Below are 27,544 nucleotides of genomic sequence, written 5' to 3'. Positions count from 1 at the left end.
TGAACCTTCATTTTTGTTCCAGCTAACAAAGTGTTGCCAAGGGTGTCATTCCCAAAGCTTTCAATGCCTCACAAGATCATTTTGTATACATTAGGTCTTTGCCAGGCTAAGTAGCTGAGCTTACATACCTGAAATGGGTCAGTTTACGCATGCACTTGGAGTAATGTACTACTAAAGTGCGAGTATGCATCCAGCATGCTAAGGAATCTTCAGTTAATAAATTGATGTGGTATACAGTAACTGCATTGAAGTGGTAAATTCAAGGTAGTTAATGGTAAAAAGTGGAGAGTATACATTGTTCCCTTTTACTTGTACACCAAGAAAATTTTTTAAAGAAGTTTCATCACCATTACAGGTATTTTACGAGTATGCTATTATTGCACAATACATTAGGACAATTCAGCCTTTGGGCAAAACAGCCTCCACTAAATGTTATGAACCTACTATTGGGATTCTCTGGCATTTTTGTAAGCAGGACATGGAAAATTAAATCTAGATTTCGTTTTCTTTTGTAATCTATTTATTAACTGATACTACACTGTAATATAATCACATATATCACAATATCATATAAATTGCATACAAAGCCAATATGCATAACAAAAATATACTGTAATTGAACTTTATCTCTGGAAACTATAACTAATAGTTGATCGACCTGATTTCTTTTTCCATGCTCTAAAAATCGAGCATGAAGGTAAATGATACTGTTTTAAAGTACAAGGTGAAATAGTTGCCTTTGGAGAACTCTTACATGCTAATTAATACCGGCAATAAATCTTAAAAGTATGGAACCCTGAACTGTAATGAACCAAATGTCATAGCTACTGCAGTATGATATAAATAGACTAAACAATAAATACAATTACAACATACAGCTACTGCTATAGCGAACATGCAATACAATTATATCTATGATGAATGTGAGATCTAATACTTGAAATAAACTAGTGAAATGTTCAAGTCCTTATCCTAAGTACAGAAATTCCCTGTATATAATACTTTAGAGGTTGAACTTCAGTTTGAGCTGTGCCAAAGTCCATTCTGTCACATTCAATTCTGCTAGGTCCTGTGGCCTTTCAGAAAGGGCCAACTGTAGTTTCTCCAGCAACCGTCCCCATGCCCAGCGCTCCTCTCCACACACAAGTGTCACACTCAGTGCAAACCTGTAAAGTGAATGTGCAAACCAATTTATTTCAAAATATTACTGTATTAGAAATAATACTGATGCATGGTTATCTTTTACAATGCCATTTACTAAAATTGGTGAAAATGTGCTACTTGGCACAACTACTCCAAATAAAATTAATACAGTACTAGCCAAAAAAAAAATCATGGGATATTAAAAAATACTGTTTCATTTTTTAAAACTGAAATCTACTCTTCATGCAAACCCATTAGTATACATGGATCTAATCTTGCCATAAGCAGCTGCTGGACACAAAGGTAAAAAGTAAAAAAAACCACCCAACCAGGTACCCCTCCAGGAAGCACGTATGGTGGCTGCAGTGGTAGTTATATTATTCCCTGTGTTTTCATACTCGCACAAGTGCAGCGTCAGGATGTGGGGACTTTCAAGCAGACTGACACATTTGTATCATAAAAATAGTTTTTCCTATGGAAATACAAACTGATGCATTTTATACTAAGCATTCCTCAGTGTGACCTGGCAATGGCCACTGAAACATGGTAACAAAGTGGTTAATTGGAGGTAGGTGGCAGTGGTCCCCACTCACCTACCTATGGCTAGTATTTTTTTCTTCGACCATGTTCAATGACAGACGTGTGCTGCTCTCTACTCTCTGGTTGTTTGAAACTGTTTTTTCATCTGGTATTTGTTGCCATGTTCTCATAACGGATGGTAAAATGAAAACTGAACAGCAGAAATGTGGACCTCATTGGGTAAATGGCTGCTTTAAGTCCTATGTATGGCTCGATCCCCAACAGTTTTGTTCATTCTACAAGGATAGGTTCTGCAGCCCTGATTCTCCTTTTGAAAAGTGTGCCAGCTGGTCAATTCTTCAGTGAAAGAAGTTTGCCAAGAAAAATAGACCTAGGTTAATGAGCATTCGCCACTGTTTTTGGGGGTTATGTTCCACCAAATCATTTTGGTTCCTTCCTCCCAGACTGCCTTAATTCACTCCCTGCCACTTCTGCTCATTCTTCTCTGCCTCGGTCTGTGAGGGGTACATGCATGAAGGTAAGCAACCAATTGCTTCATTTCCTCTGGTTCATTCCAAGGGGGTATGTGCTTGAGGGAAGGCAACCAGCACATGCTCTCTAAAAGTGGTGACCTAAGTGCACATGTTAATATCTCTTCAGATAAGACAGACCACAGTACATGCACACAATTTGTCGCTGCCTAGCCCTGCTTCATCAGCTGCTCCAGGGATGTCAACTTCTTTGGATCCAGTACCTGCTCTAGTAGTGAAAGGCAAGATTCAGAAGAAGTAAAGTGAAAAAACACAAAAACATATCTTCTGCCTCCTCCTCCTCGTCTTCTGCTCCTTATTCCTCCCATAGGAAGAAGAGGTTAAGGAAATCCTCTCGCATGACATCTTGTCAGACTCTGGGAGAGTGCCTTCCTTCTCCAAAGGTCAGTGTGTTAGCTTACCTGCAAGCGGGAAGTCTGCCATATGCGGGGTTGACACCAGAGTTCCCCACGTCTCTTTCTCTTGTGCATCAGTAATGGTGGCATCACCTTCTCATTCAACTCTTACCAGATCTCCGGACTGAATGTGTGCAAGCTGGGGGTTCATCCTTGACAGGTCACCCCACTGTACAATACTAGCAATGACGGACATGACTCATGGGTACAGTCCAGTGAAGAAACTCGAAAGCATATCTTCTTCCCCCCTCCTCATCTTCTGGTCCTTCCTCCTATGGGAAGAGCTCACTCAAGTTCTCTCATAAAGTCCCACTGGACACAAAGTAAGTGCTGTCACTGCCTGACGGTCAGTGGCAGACCGTCAATGTTTGCTTAGCTACAAGTGGGACATCTTTCATAGGCAGGGTTCACATAAGGGATCTTATGCATATTCAGAACCTCATAACCCCCTATTCCTTCCCAGACTTTAGGACTGGCCTCGACTATTTCTCTCATGTGTCAGCAGAGGTATGTGGAATAGAGTCGGTGCTATCCTCTCATTTAGCTTATGCATGATCTCTGGATTGTGCGTATGCACGCAGGGGCTTCATCCATAGCAGGTCCCCATTGGATGATACCAAGGAGATCACAATGATCTGTATGTAACGATTGTGCAGACCCTTGGGCAATATCTGGTTTGTCTAGAAGACATGATGTACACTATAGTGCACAAGACCACTCACCTGTTGCCTATACTAGTTCAACTCCAGACAATCGTAAGGAGTCACACGGGAGGGATGATTTCGTTCTGGAACATGCTCTTTCCATTCAGAATTAATCCAATGCTTATGCTTCAGTGATTAGGTCCATTGTGGCCAATGATTACGTTCACAATGTTGTGAGCATTCACCAAGGCAATCTAGTGCCACCCTCTCTTTCAGGAGTGGATCCACCAGGCCAAGTTGGAACTGCACTTTCACGAGATTAATCACATTCATGGGCTTTATGATTTGGGGAAGGCAACATTGCTGAACCCAATCTCATCAACAGAACACTCTTAGGTGCACTCCAGAGATCTGACCGTCATTCAAACTGCTGTGGTCTTGGCATGAATATGGTGTTCAGGACTAGGTGGGCAGTCTGATCTTCAGGTCAGAAGGTTAACTTTGTTCAGCAGACTGAATTATTAGGTTGACTCATCAGTTTGCAGACTCACAAGTGATCTACCTAGAGAGATTCCACCAAAAAAGTACTTCTTTCTCAACTGCAGAATTGGTCACCATGGCCTCCTTCCAGGCAGCATCCTGGCTTGACCTTTGGTTGAATAGCCTTCTCAGTCATAAATATTTTATCTGAAAATGGGAAGGCAAAATTCTGGAGGTTGTTGGTGTTTGAAGGAATGGCTCTGACTTTAATCTGGTATCAGCATGCTAATTTTTTGGGCAAATGTTTTCCCGAGAAGACTGAAAGACTGTCTGCACTCTTTTCTCAACAGGTTCTGACTGAGAATAGTCCCTCCTTGTAAAATAGATTGGTTCTGGGTTCTTCTTTGCACTTTCTTAAGGGTAAGAAGGCAACAGTGGAGAAAAGGCTTCTGATATTTGGAATACCTAATCCTGTCCTCTTCAAGGTTTACAGGGCTTTGAAGGGAGCTGAGCCAAGCTCTATGTGTCTTATGTTGGGAGGGATCATCCCCCTCTAAAACCAAGGCAAGGAAGTCGGGTTTCTTCTTTCTCAAGGATGGGACAAGGGCCTTTCTAGCCCTTTTGACCAACCTCTCTCTCAGCTCCAGCTAGAAGGGAAGGCAAAGGGAGGCAGGGATAGGGATGCTGAAGTAGGTTGTCCTTGTCCCCATCCTCCATAAGTATTTTCATATACCCATCCACTAGTCATCGAGGAATTACCTTATGCAAAGAGACTACTTACCAGATCAAAGCCCAGTGCTTCAGGCTTGTAGAAGTCCCCTAAGGTGTTCATGTATGCGTTCACCTTGATGTCAGCTTAGACCTAGTTGCAAAGGGTCTTTTGCACTATCTTGTGTCCTCAGAGTAGAACAGGTGCTCCACAGCTGAGATTGCCTCCTTGCATTTTGTTGCAACCTGGGGACTGTGATAAACTGTAAAAAATCAGATCTCACAACCAAAGAGTAGGCAAAGTACATGGCAACAGCAAGTCTTCTCATTCACTTTTCATCTCTGGAGCTCATACCCCACAGGCACCTCCACCAATGCTAGCTTCATTGGTAACTGAGAAGCTTTGGTCAGCCTCAAGCGACCCTCCCTCTCCACCTTCCGAGATAATGTTGTTCTCACACATCAAAAAGGAGTGGAGCGCACACCTGGTTAGGTCTCTCCATCTGAGGTGTGTGAAAGCCATGTAAGCATTCTGAGCCAGGACACTGTGGTGATGACTTGAGTGACAACATGATTATAGTGGCATAATATGTTACCAAGAGGGGGGAAGAGTTTTCCTACACCTGTCATTTGGCAAAGCAAATGGAAAAGTGAACGGTTTGCCTTGCTTTTGTTTTCTCTTGTGAATACAATAGAATTTACACTGAAAAAGATTTTTTCCTGCTATTTTAGTTGCCTATTTTTTCCCAAGTTTTTCTGCCTTACTGTAGCTTTAAATTTTGATAACGTAACATGCTTACATCCATTCTGAAATTAGGGGATTACATGACCAGGGGTCTTATGTGACATTCAAATATAATAACCTAACATCATAAAATGGGCAAAACAATATGTAAAACAGTGATCTGTCTTTTGTACAAACAACCTACAACTTTTTAAACATTCTCTAAATACAAAACCATTATTTTACAGAAATTTGTTACTAGGCACTAACATATACCTTTTAGCTAAAGTAAGAGCCTGCAACATGTTGACAACCATCACAACGTCATTGACAGTTGGTGTAAAAGCTAGGAGTGTAGTGATAGCATCGCCTAAAAGGCTGCCAGCAACCAGTCCTGCTGCAAGCTTTTCTGTAGCCTGTACTGGCAAATTACGAAGGAGTTCAAGTCTCTCAGCAAGGTCTAAACGTTCCCAGAGTTGAACTAACCCCTCTGTAGTGTTTGGGGGGTTGTTCACATCCTGTAAAGAGAAGAAATATTTGTTTTATTATTTTCCTGAGTATCATTATTATACTACTCTTTTTCCTCTAATGCATTGTTAATAATTTCATCACTTGCACAATATGATAAAACGTAAGAAATTTTTATATAAAAGAAAAATGAGACTGAATCGAAATGAAAGTGAAAAATTTGATTGATATGATAGAATTACCGAATTCTGAAATACACAAAAAGGTGGTCATGTTCTTACATCCTGGAAGCTGACCCAAGTAATACATTCAACAGGACTAAAAAATCATATTTATCAGAGCACAGTACAATCTTTGCAGAACCCCCATCACGAACAGTAGATGAGAAAACAGGGGTTATACTGTATGCAGAATAACATTTCAGGAAGTCATTTGACGATGAAGATACCAACAATCACTGGTGCTCCAACATTAAGTGTGAGTGGCAAGCGACTGACGTTACGGTATCCTAGAGATTTTGTTTTAATACTGGGAAGTGAGGAAATAAATTATATTTTCTAAAATTATATACTTTTAATACTAATATTGCAAAAAAAAAAATTGGGGAATGGTTATCAAAGCCAATTGGCAAGCATATCCCTGAAGAGTGGCAATGCAGAAAAGTCCATGAGGCTTTAAATTCTTAAAACATTCTCATCTCATAACACTGAACACCATTCACCACAGTTGATCCCTGTCTATTTTTTCCCTATCTTTATCTTCACAACACTAATAATAGCCTAATCTACAAAAACAACAACAACAACTTCCTCTCTTGTTGTCCTACATTTTGCATGTATAAGAATAGCTTGGCCTTTGCTTGCACAATGTCTCACGGGGTTGTCTTTGGCATCCATACTCCATGATAACAACAGAAGTGAGACCAGCCCCTATCATGTTTGTCCAGAATCTGCAGCTTGACTTTCAGGGACAAGGGTGCCACTTAGAAGGTGGCAGTGCCATCAGTATGCTGGCAAAAGCAAACACCACAAACATGAGCCCTCCCAAAGCATAGGAGCATCAACAAAAGAAGACAAGCTGCGGGACTGAGGGCGACTCTGTAAGTTACTCCACTCACACTAGTCATGTGACTAAAACCCCTTTCCTCTCCCACCCCCATCCATGTCAATATTATTAGAGAATGACTACAATAAAAACAGGTGTACACATTACCTTACAAGGCAGTAATAATAATATACAAACTCAAGAGTGGGCAGTGGTAACCACGTCATCAGTCACAGTAAGGACAGGGTAGGTCATACCTCATTCACTTCTTATCACCAAGTCAATCAGAAGTCTCAGATAGGTTGAGGGACTGGGAGATTGCACATCACCATTACAGGTATCAGACTAGTGTGAATGGGGGTAGCCCTCTAAGTGCCCACTGGAAACAGCAGAGACATAGTTAGGCATGACAAAAGCCATCTTGAACATACGGCTTCAAGCTCTGCTGCTTCCACAGAAAGCAATAGAGACGCTGCCAGTCATCACAGGAGTTGTGTTGATCACACAAAATGAAGCTATGTCTGACATTCCAGCAGTGTCACACAAGCAAGTCAAGCCATGTGGAGCATGTGAATTTAAGTTGTGTTGTACATGTAACTTAAAACTGTGAAGCACAAGTACTTGAAGCCATGTTACTCACATGGACAGACACCACAAAAAAAGTCCTCATCCAACCTCAATGATAGTCATGTCACTCACACAGCTCAAAGAAGTCATTTACCAAGCTCTAGGAAGGACGCCCATCAGTCATTACACATAAGAAACATGAGCATCTGGCAACTTGGGAGGGAGGGTTGGCACCCAATAATCTATGCTTTCCTGTTCTTAAGCTAAGTTTGTGACAAAGCCAGAGTTTCAGCTAATCAGTGCAAATGTCAACAATAAGAGAGGACTAACTGTGGCCAAGTAAGAAGTGATGGGACTTCCGGAGACATAGGAACCAGCAAGTATGTCAGCACTCAGAGCCACAAGCACAAACAGATACACATCACATGACAATTGGGGCAAATGAAGAAATGTCCACTAGCCCATCTGGAAAGGTCTTAAACTGTGTATCCTCCAAGAACTTGAACAAGCTCCCTTCCATCAGCTTACAAAAAGTACGGAAAGTAAACTTTTACAGCTCACCTTAGTTGTTTACAGGTAACCTCAAGAACAGAAGTATCTGCAAGAACTGACAGTGAAGCTGACAGATAAAAAATATTAGAGCAACATAGAACCTATTACAATATATAGACATTGGGCTTAAAAAAAACATGCTGCTATAAAAGATATGCTAGGCTTTAAGTACCAATTCTTACAAACCAAGCAGTCAAGTTTGCCTGGCTAAACATGAGCTACAGAAAGGATAACGGAAATTAGATTTTTTTTTTTTTACAAAGATAACAGAAATTTTTAAACAAAAATCCCATCTTAATACAACCCCATCTGTGCAGTCAGCACTCCAAGAGACTAACTGTATGATAAAGAAGAGGAAGAAAAACACACCCTGTTTGACTAAACGTCTGATAACCTCAGCTCCATCAATTACCAGCACTCATTCCTGTGTTATCTGGACCTGGACTTGTCACAAGATTGTATGAGCCTGAAGGACACCCCCCTGTATAAACTGACTAATTGGTATTAAAATATGCATTTTGTTATTTGACAAAAATTCTACTTGTTTTGGCATACATCCCATTTCTATATATACGCTTGAGGACTTGTGGATAGTGAATTTAATTGTAGTTGGGGAACTGGAAAGGCAAAATACTAAATGCATGTGATCCAGAAACAGAGATTCCTGTGGTTGAACTGGTTTCTGGTTAGTAAGATATTCATAAAGTGGAGCTGTAGTATCTACTACACTCATAAAAAGTAATAGTCAAGAAGAAGAGGAAGACGACTTAGAGAGGATTGCGCTTCTTATAGGAGAGCAGAATTACTTGTCCTACACAGACCACAAAGCAATGTGAGGGAGATCAGACAATTTCCTTTTCCTTCTTTTTCTGATGATAGACACTTCGCCCAATGATTCATAGTGTTTTATCCACTGCCACGTCTCTGTAGCCATTCTGCAATCACATATGAATATTTGTGACAGTTTCTTATTCAGCCAAAAGGAATTCTATAATTGCTCTTTATTTGGAACATACCTCAGTCACATACCACCTTTTGATAGCTGATTATTATGCACCCATCTTTAAGAAATTAATGAAAATATAGGACGACGCAGGAATGGTTAAGGATGTCACCCAAAATTTCAAATTTTTTAATGAAAATTGACAGATAAAAAAATTATGTTGCGTTACTTATTGAACACCCCTTGTAGATACCACCACTATGCTATGGGATCAATTTCTACTTTAAAAATTTTGGATGATATTTGCATGCAAATATAAGGTTTTGGGTCCCTTACGGCCTCAAATTGTTACCTATGCTGTTCTGGAGGAGTCGAAGGGTGCTTGGAGGATTTTCTCCTACCCAAAGAGTCTTTGGGGGATAGTATACAAACCTCCTCCTGGGTTTGGGGATGAGTGGAAGTCAAGAAGAACACATCTGGCATAATTTCGTTCTCTGGCAAACAGCTTTCCAAGAGTCACTGAACTAACACAGTGCAGTCCCTTGGTTGGCAATGCAAAACAACTGGTCACAAGCCTAGCTTTTTCTATCTTCTATATTTTGAAATTTAATTTAATTCTGTTGTAGAGGACATAAGGAACTGAATATCCTGCATCTCAGCTTGAATCATAAGAGAGAAAGAAGAAAGAGCTCAGAGAAAAGGACCAAGGGATGTAGATACCAGGATAGGAGGATCAGGAATAGACGTAAATGTGCAGGACTGTTCAGGAGTCCCCTAAGGAAACACTTCCTTACTGTCTATGCTTTCCTGTTCCGTATCAGGACAAAAATCTTAACACAAAATGTTTCCTGCCCTTATCTGCTCCTCTCCTATTACTGTGTTTAATGTATACTTTCACAACATTAACAGGCCAATTACTACACTCAGAATAGTGATCTTCCAAGCTACAATGCTTCAGATATACTTTGGACAGTGTGTGTGCCCATCACGCTTTAGCCAAAGACAAATGGCTCCCACAGTGATCATTTCTGAAAAATCTAGCTTTACGAACTGTCTTACTGTACAATAAAGACAGCCTACACAAAACAAAGATAGAATACACCAATTCCCCAGTGCAACACAAGAAAAACAACCAAAATGTTTCCCAACAGCTAGAGTGCACTGCCAGTGAACACAACAGTCACAGAAAACTTACTATAGCACACAAAACACAGTCACTCTAGATTTATTTACCAGAGGGAAGGTAAACCAAGTACAATATAGCCCTTCTATTTTCATCTTCCTTTTTCTCAAATGCCAAGCAAGCCTCCTACTCAAAACTTATAGCTATATGAATGTTCCTTACGATTCCTATAAATAATCCAGATTTATGAGCCAGGTCTCTTGGGGAAAACTTTACAAAAGTCATAGAAGACCTCCATGGTGCTTAATTTAGAATGGCTTCTACTTCCCTGGAATATACATTAGACTCAAAGTTGTTCCTCTCCTCTGCCCACTGTAGGATCTGTCACCAAGCAACACATTCAAAAGGGAGACGCAACTTTTCTTTTGTAAAATACCTAATGTTGTTTTTCATTTTAAGTATAGTACAGAACACACAGCTCTGCACTTTATAGTAGAGACCGCCACTAACATACCTGTACAGGCCGCCACTAACATACCTGTACAGGCATATGTTGACCACTAACAATACATACAGGTTTTTACTCAGTTCTCTGTAGCAGCCTTGGCGGTAACAGACGATGATCTGGCAATATCGCCCAGTGAAGGAGTGGCTGTTATTCATTTTTAACATATGATGTTAACAATGAATAAACATAGTCTACTACTACAGGTATTTATTTGCTCCATAAGTATACTGAATATTATTTTGTTCTCATTTTAAAACTGAATTTCATACATGATGCATTATCATGAACAGACACAAATAGGCCTATTCTTGTTTACATGACTTTGCTATATCAATCTCCTTTAGTTTTTTGTTTAATTTGAAATAATGCATCTTTTTCAAACCCTTATGATAGTCTATGGATTTCACTTACCAAAGACAAGGCTCATTCTTGCAGATTTCAGTGAAATCTTCAAGACAGTCAGGAATGATGCTGCCACTTTGAGCCTTCATTATACTATTATTTTTGCCGTGGAAAATTTGCAAAAATGACAAATATACATTATTCTGACGACCTCATCAATTATTAACAATAACTCTGATACATAATTGATTTAGGTATAAAATCTTTTAGGTTCAATCAAATTCAGCACTTTCTGTTTCTGACTGGAACGTACTCTTCATCCGACAACGGGAAGAGAACTGAGCAAAAAAGGTGGCCTACCCACACAAACGTTCAGGCACACCTGCGCAGGAAGGAAAAACTGTGCAGGTTCTTCACATTAACATTCAGGTGTGCCTGCGCAGGTCGAATGTGCAAGCAGACCTGCGTATGTGTACCTGAACGTTAGTGGCGGTCATATTTCTGATGCATTTGGGCAGCAATTTTCAAAAACAAAACCTAATGGTACTTCAAGCACAGTACAGGCAGTCCCCAGTTTACGACAGGTCTGGCTTACGACGTTCCGAGGTTACGACGCTTTTCAAATATATTCATCAGAAAATTATCTCCCGCTTTACGACGCATGTTCTGGGGTTACGACGGAAGAGATATGGCCCCAAAACAGCAGAATAATCAAAATTTGGAGGTTTTTTTTATGAAAAAACTCAATAAAAATGCAGTTTACATCATTTTCAATACACCCAAAGCATTAAAAGTAATGTTTTCTTAGGATTTTTGACGATTTTCAACGATTTTTCAGTTTACGACGATTTTCAGTTTACGACGTGGCGGAAAAACGGAATCCCCGTCGTAAACCGGGGACTGCCTGTATTTCAGAACAAACTAAGAAAACTAATACAGATCCATTCTTTTGAAAACATGCTCTTCTCAGTAAAATCTTCTGAACACTTTCATTAAATTGTGAACGGTTTCCAAAAAACTTCTGAAACTCACATATTGTACATCCGTTGGGTACACAGAATTCTCAGTATCCTGAGGGGACGATTTGCTACTTTTCTTCGTTGCTGTCGATGCTAATGAATTCCAGATTGAAGGCCTTACTTTACTTTTATCATTTCGATCAACTGGTTTTAAGTGGGAACCTGAAATATAAATAAAATTCAATGCAAACTCATTAAGTTCTATGAATGATACTTGATTACATTTTAGTCATAAAACCCCTGTCTACAAAAAGAAAAAAGACTGAAATAAAAAGATTCATAATGATTCACACATAAAATGTTACATAACCTTTGACTGTGCTATTTGAGAATACTGGATCATGTCTCAGAGCAATAAAGTGATACTGTGAGGACATTTGTTGACGATAACTAACCAACAACAGCTAAAATCCATGTGTAATATTTTCCATCTGAAAAGCTATTAATTCAAAAATGCCTCACACAGCACAGCACAGTAATAAGGAGTCTACCATAAGCAATGTCCACTATTATTATTTTAATTTTCTTTATAAAACAGTTTAACTAGACTGCCAAGTCAAATTTCTACTCTCACTGGGATCAACCTATAGCAATTATTATACAGGGACCAAACCTCAGAGAGGAGAAATATTCCACAGCCAATTGAGCGGAGAAGAATGTGAATGTATAATAAGTAAAGCACAAGAGAGCAAAGCAGTGGGGGCTGAGGAGAGGCAGCGATATAAAATAATTGATTAGACAACCTAAAGGGCAGGTACAGCGAGCACAGTTGCGTAAGCTTGAAATATATATTAATTTTACTAAATTCACTGCTGCACAGTACATATTCCACAAATTTCTGAACACTTTATAGTGATATTAACTGGTAAAAAAGATGAGGGGGAAGAGCATCGCAACAAAACTGCTAACTGGAAATTCTTGAACAGTTGTGAAATCCAGACTCTGACATATAGCTATTGAGATTAAGCACACAAAACAATCTACACATTTTTATCTGTATAAATAAAACAAAAGTCATGACATCTCAATGAGAAAATATAGTTTTCTTGTACTGCCTTCATTCTAATAAGAGTCAATGGAGTATATGTGCAAATGACAGAAATTAACATCAGGCAAGAATCCTTAAACGCAGTACAATTCTATAATGTGAAAGTTAGTTTTTCAAGCTAAAGGTCAACTAGGCCTGATCAACATGAATGTTTCCTCGTTTGGGATGACAAACATAATAATTAGATGTCAAATGTAAATAACCGCAGCATCTCAAAGCATAATTTATGATACTACGTATTATGCTTCCTTCTGTAAAGTTCCTTTAGCACCACTTTTAATTTTCTCCTACAGTATACTGTATTCCAAAACTACTGTCATATTATATGTTAATTTCTTGCAATCGTTTGAAGAAATGTTTGTGGTTCAGATGTCAGTAAAATTTTGTTAATTTTTTAATCTATGTTCAAAAGAATGGTGACAACCATTTTCTTTGAGGTTTTACATAAACTGTCCAAGTTGACCAGGATATGTAACATCTACCTGTGGTGATGCAAACTTATACCAGAAATGTCTGGAGCTGAAAGCAATTATATATTACAGTAAACCCACCCCCATAGTCGCGGACTCATGCGTTCGTGGGTTTCTCTGTGGAACGTATCTAGCCATTATTCGCGGAAAATTCGCCCATTCGCGGTATTTTTCACTGAGAAATATTCCCTAATTACTGTATTTTCATGAATAAATGCACTTTTTGTGATAAAGCTATTAAAATACTCAGGTATATGCATTTTTACAGGGTTTTTCTGTGTTTAAACTATCAAAATGGGCAGTTCTAAGTGTTTTTAGAGGGGTTTTAAGTATTCGGGGAGTGCATGATCCCCACGAATGTGGGGGGTTCACTGTATGGCCAAAGAGGAAGAGAGAGAGAGAGAGAGAGAAGCAGACAGACAGAAGGAAGGAGACCAGACATCCCCAGTTGTCTCAAGCACAAAGGAAAAGTCTGTTTCAGTCCACAGGAATATATTTTAGCAACAGCTTTTAAGAAAAAGCCCCCTCGGTCAACAAGTGTCAAGCCACATCTCCGAGTTGAAATCGACTAGAGTGAAAATCACTACGTGTGGGTGGTGAATATAATGTTACATTTTATTTTACTAAGTACAGCCTCTGTGACATAACATTGGTGCAAGTGACCAGGTTAGAAATGATGGCAGTGATTTTGTTAATATTTTTTTGGTGCTGGCCTAAGTTAGGTAGCCTACATTTCAGCATGTCAACAGAGTTAGCAAAACTCGAATAGCCCAGGGAGATGGGTTTGCAAGGCCAAGAATTAAGCGATTTTGTGCAAGAACAACAAAATCTAACCCGGGCAGAGCAACAGAGTGAAAGAGAAGAAGCGAGACAAGACACTGAGAGGCAGAAAGCTTACGAAGAAAAAGTAAAGAGGTGAGACAATGGGAACATGAACTTAAAATATGACTCAAGGCTGAGTCTGAAGGGCAGGTGAGCAGCTACAGCACCCCTATAACCACTATGCATCAAAATGACCAAGATCTGATGAAAAGCAAGATGACATGAACACTTTCGTCACAGGATTTGAAAGGTTTGCTAAAAGCCAAGGCTGGTATAGGGATGAGTGAGCTATTTGTCCTGGTCCATTACTAACGGGAACGGGTCTGCAAGTTTTCCCTAGTACACCTTCTAAGGAGGCCTTGAATGATGTTAGCTTAAAGATAGCATTGTTAGAGACAGGAGATGACTGAGGAGGGATTTAGGAAGAAATTCCCTAAGCCTTAGCCAGGTCAAGGTGAGACTGCTTATCAGTTTGTAGCTAGGCCACAGAGATTTTTCAACAGATGGACTGAAATGGCTGAAAGCAGAAAAGTCAGATTTGTTCACCAGCAAGTCAGCATGTGTTTGACCAAGATGATACTTTTCCTCAGGGGAATTGTATCAACAGACACTGGCTTGCGGAGTGGTATTTGGAAGCACATGGGATAAGCTTAGTGGAATGCCAGAAGCCAGTGAAGAAGCCTAGTGGAGGTATCCAGACCCAAGGACTACAAGACAACCAAATAGAAGCAGACTGACAAGATTAAAGGAACAGCATGTACTTTGTGTACAAAGCCAGGACACTTTGCCAAAGACTACACAACTACCAATCTGGAATAAGGCTAAGTAGAAGCATACTGACATAAGTAAAGGTAGGTGCTTTATGCCTCACAAACCATGATAGCAAAAAACTGTGTGGTTTTAAGCGTTCAGATTGACAAAAGTTCAAACAAAAGGCATCTGGTGGTACAGTAGTGAAAAAAATGAATGAGGTGACTGCTACCATGATTTGTAAGGACATCAACATAGCCCAGTTAGAAGACTACATCAAAGGTGGTAGGCTGAAGATGGCAAATGGAACTGAACTACTAATTGTTTTAGGAGCACACAGATCCAAGGAGCACAGGAAGAGAGACACTGTAATCTACCACTTAGGTAAGCGTTATATAGTCAAAGAGAAGGTAACTAGGTTATGAGATAGTTGTGAAAGCTCACTTGTACATGGAAATTTGGTAACTGAAGACCAAGCAACCAGTAAAGAAATGGGTTTGTGCACTCAGTGATACCAGTATCCATAGATATTCCGTCGCAAAGATTTATGTAAAAACACCGTACTGAGAGAGAGCTGCAAGCTATATGCCTAGATAACCCTATTTATGACCTTATTCTCTGAAAGATTCCACGCATAAAGGACTATGAGGAAATGATTAAAGCTGAGGCTGTGATGGTTGAGAAAGTTGTCAGGATAATAGTCAAAGGGGTGAGCCAAAGGAAAGTGATGCAGGGATGGATTTGGAAACAGCTAATGCCCATTTCCAGCGAGAGAGAGGTACGTCATCAAACCAACGGCAGTAGCTTCTATCATTCCACCTGTAGGAGCGAACTGACTAAAAGAAGCCCAGCAGAAGGATCCCAGCGTAGCCAAGCAGTGGGTAAGAGCCAAAACTGATGCAGAATCCAGGACCAAGGGAGAAGTGTGGCAAATCCTGGTGCCGAAGGTATACTGGCCCCAAGTGATGATGCTGACCCATGAATCAATTGTTGGTGGTCTTGGGGATAAGAAGACTGTTGGCTGCACTGTAAGCTAGCAGTTTTCATTGGCCAGGAGTTGTGGATATCACCAGAATCTACAGGTCCTGCAAAATTTGCCAGAGGACAACTGTGGGGCCATGCCAGCAAAATACCACTAGGGAAGTTGAAGCTGGTGGAAGAACAATTAAGAGGGTGGCAGGCTTTGCTACAAGGTACTCAGAGGCAGTAGCACTCCCTAAGTTCCCTGTTACACTTTTGAGAAACAGAAAAGATAAATTCTTTAAGGTCTCTCATGTCGCAGAACCATTGTCATAGCATACATCAAGTTCATACGTAAATTTAATTTCAAGAAACATTTGTGGATTAAGAGGTTGGTGAAATTTTGCTAATTTTTATCTGTTTAAAAGCATGCTTATGATGAGCTTAGAGGTTTAGTAATTTGTTTATTGAAAATACTTTCAGACTACCTGAGTTGACCTTAATTGTGTAATGTCTACATGTGGTAATGAAAGCATAAACTGGAATCACCAAGAAGAAAGGAAATCCTGACATCCTTTCACCATTTCCATCTGAAGCAGAAAGGAGAATACAGTTAAAAGGAATAAAAGGAATTTATTTTAGTGGGGGTGGGGGGGGGGGCTTTGAAGCAAGAAACCCTCACCAGAACTGTTATGAGTTACCACACAGCAAAGATGTATCCTGTGCCAATTGCAACTAGGGAACTGATCCAAGGAGAAATTGAAGAGATGCTCGAGATAAGAATCACTGATAAGTCAATGTCTGCATACTGTTTACCAGTAGCAATGATGAGGAAGAAACATGGACCAAACAGGTTATGCATATATTACTGTCAACTTAATGCCATAACCAAGTTTGAAAATAAATCCCAGGCTATGACGCTAAAACTCTGCAATGACTGATTTTTCACCAAGGTGGACTTAAGCAAGGGATGTTGCTAGATCGCGATGGAAGAAGTGTCAATGGGGAAGACTCTTCACAGTTTCAAGTAGATGTTGCCTGTTTAAGAGAATGCCATTTGGATTAATGAACTTGGCAGCAGCTTTCAACAATGACCATTTTGTGGATGTGTTAACTCACACAGCATCATGAGAAGAACACACTGAGGGACTAAATAACCTATTCCTGAAAGTGAGGGAAGCATGACTGACTGACTACCCATCCTTCCAAGTATTACACTTGACATAGCAAAGTGGAATTCCTCGCATATAAGATCAGCTGTAACAGGATTGCTAGAGATGAAGCTGGTGAAGATCCATGAGGCAGCACTACCAAGGGCCATGATGCAAGTGAGACCATTCCTAAGTTTGACCAGCTACTACAGGAAGTTTGTGAACTACTACGCAATTCTTGCAGCACCCTTAACTATCCTAGTGAAGGGACAACTGAACATGGAGAACATACTCAACAGTGAGAAGGGGGAGATGGCCAGAGATCTCATCTCGGCCTGAGCTTGCCATCTTTACGATAAAAGTCTGCTTTTTATATGCTGCTAAAATTTAGACAGTCTTCATGCCCTGATGTTGGAGAGACTCCTATGGTTGTATCTGCTGCATCATGTACTGGATGTCAACCTACTTCTCCCTACCCACTGAAAGAGCTGCTGACACTGAAGTCCTTAGGGTGAACAGCCAAGTAGTCACAGGCTGTCATCTTTCATTTGTATATCATGTCCAGTAATCTTACTTAGTCACTGTCAGTTCTGTAACTGTGGTCCTGGCACTGCGATTGCTACTGTCCACTTAATGGTTGCAAGGTTTACCATCTTTTGATGCCTTCTTAGCACAAGCAGTACTACTGCTGACCTTTATCGAGTAGAGTAGTCACCACCATGGTCATGGTCCTGGTTTTGGTCTTAATTGATTTCCTGATGGCAAGCACCATTATGGTCCCAGGTGGAAAGAAAAGAAGTTTTTGGTTGGTCTCGGTGGTCACTACAAGGATGGTTACAGTCTAATCAGCTACCCAGGTCATGCCTGGCACTTTTCTTACTGAGGGAGTCAAAATCAAAAGACAGTCAGTGGAGAAGCAAATGTTTCTTGAGCTTCTGCAAAGCACAAGGCATAATGCTCCACAATATCCTTCTATACTTGCATTGTGACCACAGTCAGCTTATCTGAATAAGGAGAACACCACTGACTGGGTCCCATGAATGGGATATTCTTACACCTGAGCTGCAGCAGAGTGATGACAGTTACATTAGCTAACTGTCTTGACTGCTTCTTTATTATCCTGAAGTACAAGGAATACCTACCCCTTCTGGTGCGATAAAAAGTTGTCTGCAGCAAAACAGTCTGCGTGTCAAGCAGTGGGTAAAGTATCAGCATAGCTGGCCTGTGCTAAGCTAGGTGCACCTAAACGGACAGCTGCATAGCTGTCAAAATACAATAGTTCCTTTACAGGGACAATTGTTCCCTTACAGCAACCAAGAAGGAGGAAGATGCCCCTGCTGAGCTGGATACTAGAGGAATCTGAAGCAGAAAAAGAGGACAAATCACTGCAGCACTCCTGACCCCCTCATCTTGTATGTCCCCTCCTGAAGTAGTTTAACCAGCTATACACACATAAAGTTAGCTAACACAAGCCAACTGACTGGTTCCTCAATACAAGTGACCCAAAAGACAGAGGCTGCTAAGAAGTGACAGGGAATGAAAAGGTTATAGAAGAAGGGGGATGGAGAATAATGGCCACTTAGCTAGGTATAACAATGAATACTGGCAATTCTGCAGTGAAGTACACAGTTGGGGGAATTCTGCATAACTGATAACAGCACTGAACACACAAAAAAAGACGTAGGTGACCGATGGGTACCAGAGGTTTCCAATGGCACATGCTACCCCTGATCTCCTGCCTGTTAGACATAAGAGTGCAGTATCTGGGGGCACTTAATGATTACATATGTGGGCACATCTGACTGAAGGAGTTGTGATGAAACAAATGATTTATTGTGGAATCACATCATGCATCCATTTATTATGTATTTGCATAGTAAATACATATAATGTGTCTTATCACAACTGCATCACTCAAATATGGCCAGAGATGGTGAAAATAATGTAACTGACAGCTGCAGAGCAGTAATACAAATGCACAACACAATCACAACATTCAGTTTTTCACCCGCAAGCATTCAATTACAGCACAATAAACCCCCCGTATTCGCGGTCTCGTGATTCGTGGACTCATGCATTCACGGGTTTCTCTGTGGAACATATCTAGCCATTATTCGCGGAAAATTCGCCCATTCGCAGTATTTTTCACGGAGAAATGTTCACTGATTACTGTATTTTCATATAATTTTCGTGAATAAATGCACTTTTTGTGATAAAACTATTAAAGTACTCAGGTATAAGCATTTTTACAGGGTTTTTCTTGTGTTTAAACTATCAAAATGGGCAGTTCTAAGTGTTTTTAGAGGGGTTTTAAGTATTCGTGGATTTCAGCTATTCGCGAGGGGGGGTACACATCCCCCTTGAATACGGGGGGTTCACTGTATACCCAAATACTGACAGCATGGATAAAATTAAATGAAATACCTTTTAAAAGGCTAGGATATGCTGTCGACAGAGAAGATTACACTTCAAACGAAAAGCTAATATAGCTACAGCTCAAAAGTAACCCACATAGTACAATGCTACTGCACCATACAAATCTCAATAACACGACAGAAGAAACAACCAACTTTACACAACTTCGATCAAATTTGGAATTAACTCTCATTCTAAGCCTTAGATCATAGAGAAACGGCATCAGTACAGTAATAAGTTGACCATTTTTCCAAACACAAAAAAAGAAAGCCCTCTACTTATGACTGTCATTTTTATCTAATAATTATTAGGTTCATACCTAACACCAACTGTCTAAACTCATCATACGAAGGCGTCGACTGAATGGCCCGTAGCTTCGCTGAGTTTTCAGTTGCATAACGCCTATCAGCTTCTATTCCTGCTCTCAGCCTTGCTTCTAGCTGACTAGAATCGATGCCACCTTCCCATCCGCCACATGCCATCGTCCTGCAAGATTTTCCACAGTTTAGAGTTCGATAAAGTGATGTACAGTGAATAGGCATTAGTCTAACAAGAGGAGCCATTTAGAATTGTGCTACCTGGGAATATCATATACCATGAATTGAATTATGCTACCTGGGAATAACTTATACCATGAATAGAATTATATTACCTGGGCACAACATAATGTTTCATGAACTACAAGTATAATTTTCTTTAAACAAAATAATTTTGTAGATACAAACCATGGCCTTGCTAAAGCCAGTTACTTTGGTGCTCAAAGGGATGTATCACAACCCTTGCCAATTTTTAAGTAAAATTGTTAGTGAATGAAATCTCAAGGCAGGTAACTAGCATCTGATTAACAGCTGGTAACGAGGCAGTACCACCTATGTTTCTTATTTTTCTCTTTCACTAGTCATGGGAAACAGTACTGAGTCCCCTGCCCTCTTCTGTAGCGGAAGGCGGCTGTCTACGGGTGGAAACAGGAGGTTATGGAAGTTAGAAAGCCATTCCTGTTCCAGCTCAAGAAAGACTCACTAGACTGGAATCACTGCAAAGGGTCAGACCCTCTGAAGTTATTTTGGTCTTGCCCTGCCATTATGTTTCAACCTCCTTGGTAATGTTCCTTTAACTACAACATACTATGATGAAGGGAGATATTCAACTCTTCTCAGCAGGGTTTTACTCAATGTCGCTTTGTCCTTCTAGATTTTGATGGCTTCACTATTAGTTGGAAGACTACAGTTCTATGCTGGCAATAAGGAAACTTGACTTCTACTTTGATTATAGGACTACATTATAGTTTGCTGATGGTAAGGAGTTAATGGATACTGTTTGTTTGGCAGAGAGAGATGACTGCTTCATCATTCTATGAGTAATTTGGCATACCCAATGATATATTTTGGCTGGAACTCGTGTAACATAAAAGTGCAGTACCGCACTGTAATCCAATGTTATGTAATCTTATCAATTTGGATATTTTGGATTTTAAATTATGGAATCTGTTTATTCAAATGTTGTCTCATACTATCAAGTATGTGAAGTCTGTTTTTGTGCAAATGGTGTTGTTTTTGTGCAAATGTTTGTTTTTCTAGCTCAGAATTTTGTAGGGTAATTGAGTTTCTGTTTCCTTAACATTAGTATGTATTTTGAGCCAAGTAGTAGGCTAAGTCAGCAACTAGGCTATTTGTATTTGGAATTAGCTTGCAAGACTATGTTAACATAGGGGCTTCATTTTTTGGGGTGTATTCTATATTCCAGGATTTGCCACGGTCCGGCAGTGGCCTGGCCCCAAAGGTTCCCTGATTTAAGAGGTTGGACTGTATAAGAAATAAAATCTCTTCAGGCAAATATTTCCTATAAAGCTTTAAGCTGTAAAGCCTAGGGTCTGTGACAGGTGACTAGGAACTTACCTAGATGAGAACACAGCTCTACCAAGAATGTGAGAGATGCCCATCACTCTGTCACCTGAGATTCTTCATTTTGCAGCCTCACTCCTAAATTCATTCATATACAAGCATTAAGTGGAAAGGGAGGTCAAAGATGTACGATATAAGTACAAAATTGTTAGAAAATCATGTATTCATACAAACTATTATTTACTAGGCATGAAGATCTACTTGGGTGGAGGGTGGTTCAATGAGAGAAGGGCTCTCTCCTAGGAAGATTCTTTATCTAAGAACAGTTAGCATTATACCTAAGTTCGTCACGGTACTGACCTGCCCAAAAATAAATTATCATTCAGGAGTTTGGGTTGGCAGTCACTATTAGTTTTGATACAGCATGTACCACAAGGCAGCAGGCTGGTAACATTAGAACTACAGTAAACCACCCATATTCGCGTTCTCATGGTTCACGGACTCATGCATTCGCGGGTTTCTCTGTGGAACATATCTAGCCATTTTTTGCGGAAAATTCGCCCATTCGCGGTATTTTTCACTGAGAAATATTCACTAATTACTGTATTTTCATATAATTTTCATGAATAAATGCACTTTTTGTGATAAAACTATTAAAATACTCAGGTATAAGCATTTTTACAGGGTTTTTCTTGGTTTAAGCTATCAAAATGGGCAGTTCTAAGTGTTTTTAGAGGGGTTTTAAGTGCTGGCAGATTTTAGCTATTCACGGGGGGGTGTGGTACACATCCCCCGTGAATACGGGGGGTTCACTGTACTGCCCATTTTTTAGTAATGCATGTAGTATAAGAGACAAGATCCAGTTGCATACCTACAAGGCCCAAGAGTGTGGCAAGTGACATTTTGTAATGGATACAACAATGAGAAAAGTTCAATGAAATGAGATGAACAGCAGAGCCTATGGTAAGTTGATTTACTGGTGATGACAAACAATGGGATGAGTAAAAAATGTACTAAGGCATAGGCTAAGTGAGAGACATCTCTAAACAAGACAATGAAGTTGGACTGGTACCTCTAACACATTACATACTAACTTGATTCATTGGTAAATGATGCCTGAACAGAGAAGAATACTGAAAACCAAACTTTGTGCATTCTTGATGAGATTAAAGACTCCTCTCATGCAAAGGTAAAACATTTTGATTACTAAGAAGCTGAGTATGTTTACTAATGTGCTAGGTGTTTATCCTCTGAACAGCTCCTTCAATCATGTGGGACTTACCATGTACAGTAACAGCACTTTGGGGTCTGACTTTCTGATAAGTAACAAAGACCCTATATTATAACCGGCACTTAAATATTTTCTAGATATCTTGAAGACAACAGCAATCCACATGGTTCCAAACCTAAACTAACTGGTATTCTATGCTTAAAATTCTATTTAAGAGGTTTATTTAAAAATAAATGACATCTAACATGTATTACTGATACATGGTGTAAAAATATATCTCAGTTTATTTAAAAATAAATGACATCTAACATGTACTCGTATTACTGATACATGGTGTAAAAATATATCCCAATTTTCTGAAAACTGATATGCGGCAGCACATTAGACTAAAGACCACCTGGACATATTCATTAATACATATGGCAACACAACAGGCAAAGGTTACTATAACCATGTGCAATCAGTACTTTACAACTAGCCTATTCATTTTCAAAAGGAGTGGTACAAAAGCTGTTCAAATTGATGAGATACTTAATAACAGTTATATAAAAACCACCCTATAATGTCATTCACCACCATATTTTAAGTCAACGTTCTTCTCTGTCACAAGGCGGAGTTGTCAGAGGAATTTTGTGCACGCATATGGTGTCATCATTTGCGAAATGACCAATTTTCAAGAGTTACTCCATTTCTTCAACCACTGTCATGATTTAACCAGCCAGGATGATTTACAAAAAAATGTTGCAACACTATCAGGAACATGTACTGTAAATTGCCATGGCTGTCTAAAGTACAGTGTACAATATTCAGAAAAACATCACATCTGGATATCTGCAGACACTGAAAAACTTTGCCTAATCCTCTTTATAAGAAATTTTAAATGAACAATAGGATATTATTTTTCCCCTAGTTTGGATGTGATTGTTACGAATTTTACATGCAAAGAACATCATATTTACATAGCCTATATATATATAGCCTAATGTTCCAAAAACCACAATTCTTTACAAAATTATTTTAAATATGAAATAGGGTTTTCTTGATAGTATTTGATAAGCTTTTGACAAATTTGATAATCAACTCCATCAGGAAGGTCGGTTAACACATTACACACATCCCTGAGCCTAAGCTAATAAGAAATGAGGTTCACTGTGGGAACCACTGTTTTTGGGTCAGGATAAGTTTGAGGGGGAAGCACAAAGAGGGGAAAAAAGGCCGGCAATGCAAATATTGGGTAAAACTACAGACTACTACAGCACTCCTCTAGTTTGGTATCTACCAGTTTACGCCCAAAATGGACTCGGCATTTAGTACCAGCTCCTTGGGGATGAGCATAAAAACAAAAAAAAAAACATGGTAAATATACTACACATAAACAAAAGACATAAAACAAACAAAAGGTGGTAAATATTCTGGTTGGTGACTGGCGGAATCAGGCCGAGGTGGTGGGCCTAGCCTAGTCTGCAGTTTTACCAAATAATGTTCCCTTATTAGGTAGAACTACGTAGTAGCTCCGCAGCGTTGAGTAGATTTGAGGGGCAAATAATAGATGGCCAACAAGAAACAAGCTCGGCGCCAGTATCAGAAGCCCTAAAAGTGTAGAAAAAAACCAAGTTTCGAGGTAAAAACAGGCACGGAGCTAATACTCAGAACTACCCATCATAATTCAAATGACACTGTTCACGCTGTGGGGGGGGAGCGCATAACGATGCGAACAGGTTCAGCAGACGAAAAGAAACCTAACCTTTCCCAGAGTGCAGTGTTCTCACCTAACCTGACCTAACCTTCCAAACCTCACTTGGGGCGCCTTGCCCTGATCTGGCCTGGAGGGCTTTGTCCCCTGGACCCCAAAATAGCACTCAACACTGGAGAGAATGGACTATGCTTCTGTTCGAAGGTTGCGTTAAGAGTCTGATCTCGCCATTCTGGAAACTACTGTTGCAGTTGCATTGGGCTCTGATCTGGGCCAAAAATTAGGTTAGATAAGGATTCATCACTCCACATTTCACGGCCCCCCTAAACAGTTAAAGGAAAAGACAAAAAAAGAGCCTAACAGCCTTGGTTACGTTAGATCATGATGCACCCCTGTACTCCGTTGGTTTCCGTATTTGGCCCTGCCCTAAAAATCCTGGTTGCCCCTGTGGTCCTTCCTTCTTATATTTGAGGCCTTCGTATTCAATTACAGGTTTAATAGCAACACTCAGCGTGCACTCAACTCATCACGAGTAATAATTACAAAGAATATTCACAGCTGCGCCTTCGTCAGGAGGGTCCCGATTCCATCGGGGCGACGTGAATTTCCTGAGGGGAAGAAAAAGACTCCTTTCTTTCTCTCTCACCAGTTCTCTAGAAGACCCAAATAACGCGTGAACAGCTCCAGTTTCCACAGTTCCTTTGTAGGCTATGGCTAGCCTACGTTAGCGCCGTTGTGAAATCAAGTGTGGTTCTCTTTTTGTGGGGGGGAATCCGAGGGACGAGAGGCGGCGACTGCGACGACAACAACAACAACGTCAACACCAAAACACAAACAAGAACCAGCGCGAAGAAGAACGGCGTCCGACGCCCGGCGCTTCAGAGCTAAACAAGGGCGTTTTTCAGTCCTTTGGGTGTGGAAGTAATGCTTCCTTTAATCTTTTATATTTAATTCTTGCTTATGAGCTCAAACTGCAGAGGTTTTTTTTACTCTCCAGTTATATAGTTCTTGATCACTCCTTATAGGAATCGGTCTCTAGAAACTATAGTTCTTCATCGTTGGTTCTCAGTGTCGTAAAAGATTGCTTTCTCTGTAATTATCGAAACTAGAAACTTGTATGCATTTAACTTGCGTCCTGACTTCTTAAACCTTTCTCCCTCATGCCATATGCTACTTTATCCTTGCATCTGTACTTTGGCTATCCTCTTCTCCTCCGGGGAAGATTGAGAATCTGATAGGAAACAGCGACCCCATATATAAATGGCCAAAGCTGAAGACAAAGAAGAAGAAGAAGATTTCTCTTCACAACTTAATTTTAGGCTAACGAACATTTGTGCTGCGCAATACTGTATAAATATTGTGGATGAAACTAAACAAATCTAGTTAAATGGCAGTCGGGATAAAATCTTTGGTATGTAACGATTTTTTACTAAACAGGTAACAAAGACTGGTAGATGAGGAAAAACACATCAACCTGCTCCGAGGAATTTCCGTTAAAACTCCCCTTCACTTAATATTTCAGCTTGTTCACAAAATATACAAATAACACAATTAAGAAAATTTGACATATGAAAAAATTAAAATAAAAATAATGCATAAAACCAATTAGATTAAAAACAGATAAATACACGAATTTAAGAAACTGGATAGACAAAAAAAGTAAATGAACTAAAAAATAAATAATAAACAAAGTATATGCATGAAAAAATAAAGAACTGAATAAATGAAAAATATAACAAATAAAATAAAAGTGAATTACTAAGTAAATTAATAAACAAATTACAAAGTAAGTATGCAAATTAACTAATGAATAAATAAGCAGGATAATTAAATGGATTAAACGAAAAAATAAAACCTGACACAATTATTAAGTTCAAAATAGGCACACTTACATATAAATATATAGAAAAAAGACAAATTAGTAAAATAAAATAGATTAAAGAATATCAGTGATTTAAAGAATAGAGTTAAATAAAATTCACTATAAAAAATATGAATAAATAAAGAATTATCAGTGAAGAAATAAACTGATGTAAAATAAAACATTCCAGATTAGTAGCCTAAATAAATTTGCAGAGAAATAAATGACCTGTTTAGTGAAATAAGTGAAAATTAAATAAATAAATAAACAGATACATATTTCAATTGAATAAATCGCATGTTAATGAAATAATTAAATGAATGAATGAAGCAATAAAACTGAGAAGCATTAAAAGGAAATCATAAAAATATTAAATAAAAAATAAAAATAAGACAAAATAAAAAACAAAAATAAACAAAATTATGTAAATAAAATATATAAAAGATATAAATATATTAATATGTAAATAATAAATTTAATCAATGAAAAAATAAGTAAATAGTATAATATAATTAATCATATAAACTTTAATTAATCAAATGAAAAATGAATTCTTAAAAAATGTATAAATAACAGAAATTAAATTCAAGAAAGAATATATGAATGATAAAAAATTGAAACAAAACAAAATAAATAAGTAAAATAAAATATAAACAAAATGATAGAATGATAAATAAAGATAATAAAACGGTATACATTATAAAAGATAAATAACACTGACAAGATAAATAAATGAATAGGTCAAAAATAAAAATATACATAAATGAACAAGAATATATTTGAATAAATAAAAAATATCGAAATTTATATATAAAAAGAATTAAAAGTCAAATAGATAATTAAATAAAAAATAGAAAGATCGACATATATATAGTATATATATGTATATATATATATATGTATATATATTATATATTGAGTAAATAATAGTAATGAATATAAGAAAACAAATGGATGATAAAAGTGAATAAACAAAAAATAAGTAAACAAATTGAACAAGGACAGAAGTAAATTAATGTATGACTAAATTTATGAAACAAATAAAAAATATATGAATAGACAAATGTGAAAATAAATAAAAAATAAGTAAAAAAAATACTTAAGACATAAAATATATAGATGAATAAACACAACAAATAAATTTACATAGAAATGAAGAACTAAATAAATAAATAATAACATTAAATATATATATATATATATATATATATATATATATATATATATATAATATATAATATTAAAAAATAAAAATACTTTCACAAATAAATAATAAGTGAAACAAAAGATAAAACTGATAAGTAAAGAGATAATAAAATTATATAAAGTTACATAAATAAATCAATCAATTCATTAATCAAAAATAAATTAAGGTATATATATATATATATATATATATATATATATATATATATATATATATATATATATATATATATATATATATATATATATATAAGCCTTCTCGTTCCCAGCAAGAATTCCCTGAGTCCTGATGAAGTGGCAGGACACCATGACAGGATCAGTCGTCTTCTCTCAGGCACAGAGGAAATCTTCCTCCCCCAAGAAACC

The 27,544-nt window shown here is 38.4% G+C and overlaps 1 protein-coding gene across 2 annotated transcripts; it reads right to left on the bottom strand.

Moving 5' to 3' along the window:
• Positions 1-497: 497 nt before the first annotated feature.
• Positions 498-24,983, bottom strand: LOC136850525 (coiled-coil domain-containing protein 103). Of its 2 annotated transcripts, none has more exons than XM_067124110.1 (5): positions 24,758-24,983; positions 19,666-19,832; positions 11,744-11,892; positions 5,441-5,682; positions 498-1,166 (listed from the first exon to the last, which is right to left on the bottom strand). In XM_067124110.1, the coding sequence occupies exons 2-5, from the start codon at positions 19,826-19,828 to the stop codon at positions 1,004-1,006; spliced, it is 717 nt and encodes a 238-aa protein (XP_066980211.1). In that variant the 5' UTR covers positions 19,829-19,832; positions 24,758-24,983; the 3' UTR covers positions 498-1,003. The 2 variants fall into 2 exon arrangements, with proteins under 2 accessions (XP_066980211.1, XP_066980212.1); XM_067124111.1 differs by lacking the exon at positions 24,758-24,983 and adding an exon at positions 24,655-24,677.
• Positions 24,984-27,544: the final 2,561 nt, after the last annotated feature.

Source organism: Macrobrachium rosenbergii, chromosome 22 (genome assembly GCF_040412425.1).
Source record: "Macrobrachium rosenbergii isolate ZJJX-2024 chromosome 22, ASM4041242v1, whole genome shotgun sequence".
Taxonomy (NCBI): Eukaryota; Metazoa; Arthropoda; class Malacostraca; order Decapoda; family Palaemonidae; genus Macrobrachium; species Macrobrachium rosenbergii.
This window is presented reverse-complemented; position numbering and strand designations above follow the sequence as displayed.